Source organism: Coturnix japonica, unplaced genomic scaffold, assembly GCF_001577835.2.
Source record: "Coturnix japonica isolate 7356 unplaced genomic scaffold, Coturnix japonica 2.1 chrUnrandom593, whole genome shotgun sequence".
NCBI classification, from domain to species: Eukaryota; Metazoa; Chordata; class Aves; order Galliformes; family Phasianidae; genus Coturnix; species Coturnix japonica.
In genome coordinates, this window is record NW_015439966.1 from 11,272 (window position 1) to 12,275 (window position 1,004).

General features: G+C 58.8%; 1 protein-coding gene across 1 annotated transcript in view; it reads right to left on the bottom strand.

Annotated features, from left to right (window-relative positions):
* The window catches only part of MRPL52 (mitochondrial ribosomal protein L52), a 3,761-nt gene that overhangs the window by 1,444 nt on the left and 1,313 nt on the right, over positions 1-1,004 (bottom strand). Inside the window, exons 2-4 of the mRNA XM_015850934.1 lie at positions 851-920; positions 706-773; positions 58-122 (exon numbers count right to left, since the gene is read on the bottom strand). Coding sequence (XP_015706420.1) covers positions 58-122; positions 706-773; positions 851-920 — 203 coding nt within the window. The remainder of the gene's footprint in view (positions 1-57; positions 123-705; positions 774-850; positions 921-1,004) is intronic.

The following is a 1,004-nucleotide window of genomic DNA, read 5'->3' on the forward strand; positions in this document are numbered from 1 at the left end:
CCCCATAGGGCCCCATATTACCCCATAGACACCCCATATCTCCCCATACCAACTCACCGCCAGCTCCTGATTCTCCTTCACACGTCGCACTTGTCCCGCCCACAGTGGAGCCGGGCGGCCATCTTGGAAAGGGGGCGTGGCCAAAGGGAAAAGGGGGCGGGGTTTAGAGATGGGGGCGGGGCTAAAGAGCCCCCGAATGGACCAATAGGAATCAAGGGCTGATAAGGGGGCGGGGCCTAATAAAGGGGGCGTGGCCATGCTGCCAGTAGACCAATAGGAATCAAGGGGGAGGGAAGTGGGCGGGGCCTAATAAAGGGGGTGGAGCCACGCTGCCAATGGACCAATAGGAATTGAGGGGAGGGGAAGGAAGCGGGGCTTGATAAAGAGGGCGGGGCTTAAGAGGAGGAGCCACTGTGCCAATGGACCAATAGGAATTGAGGGGAGAGAAAGGGGGCGGGGCTTAAGAAAGGGGGAGGGGCCTAATAAAGGGGCGGAGCCAAACTGCCAATGGACCAATAGGAATCGAGGGGGGATGGAAGGGGGTGGGGCTTAATAGAGGGGGCGGGGTCTAAGAAAGGGGAGGAGCCACAGTGTCAATGGACCAATAGGAATCGAGGAGGTGGGAAAGGGGGCGGAGCCTAAGTAAGGGGGCGGAGCTACGCTGCCAATGGACCAATAGGAATCGAGGGGGCGGAGTCAGCTCACCCACAAAGGACCAATCAGGACGGTCGCGGAGAGGCCCGTAGCCTGAAGAGCCGGCAGCCAATCCCTTGCTGAGGAAGATGATGGGGGGGGGGTGATTAATATTCATGAGTTATGCAAATGAGGCTCAGCTCGCTGTCTACCTCACCTGATGCGCCATTGGCCGATGCGTTGAGGGGGCGACGGGATTGGACGGGCTGAGAGAGCGCGACGCTCAGCTATTGGAGGAGAGACAGATAGGGGGCAATATAGAGACACATAGGGACCCATAGGGACCCATAGAGACCCATAGGGACCCATAG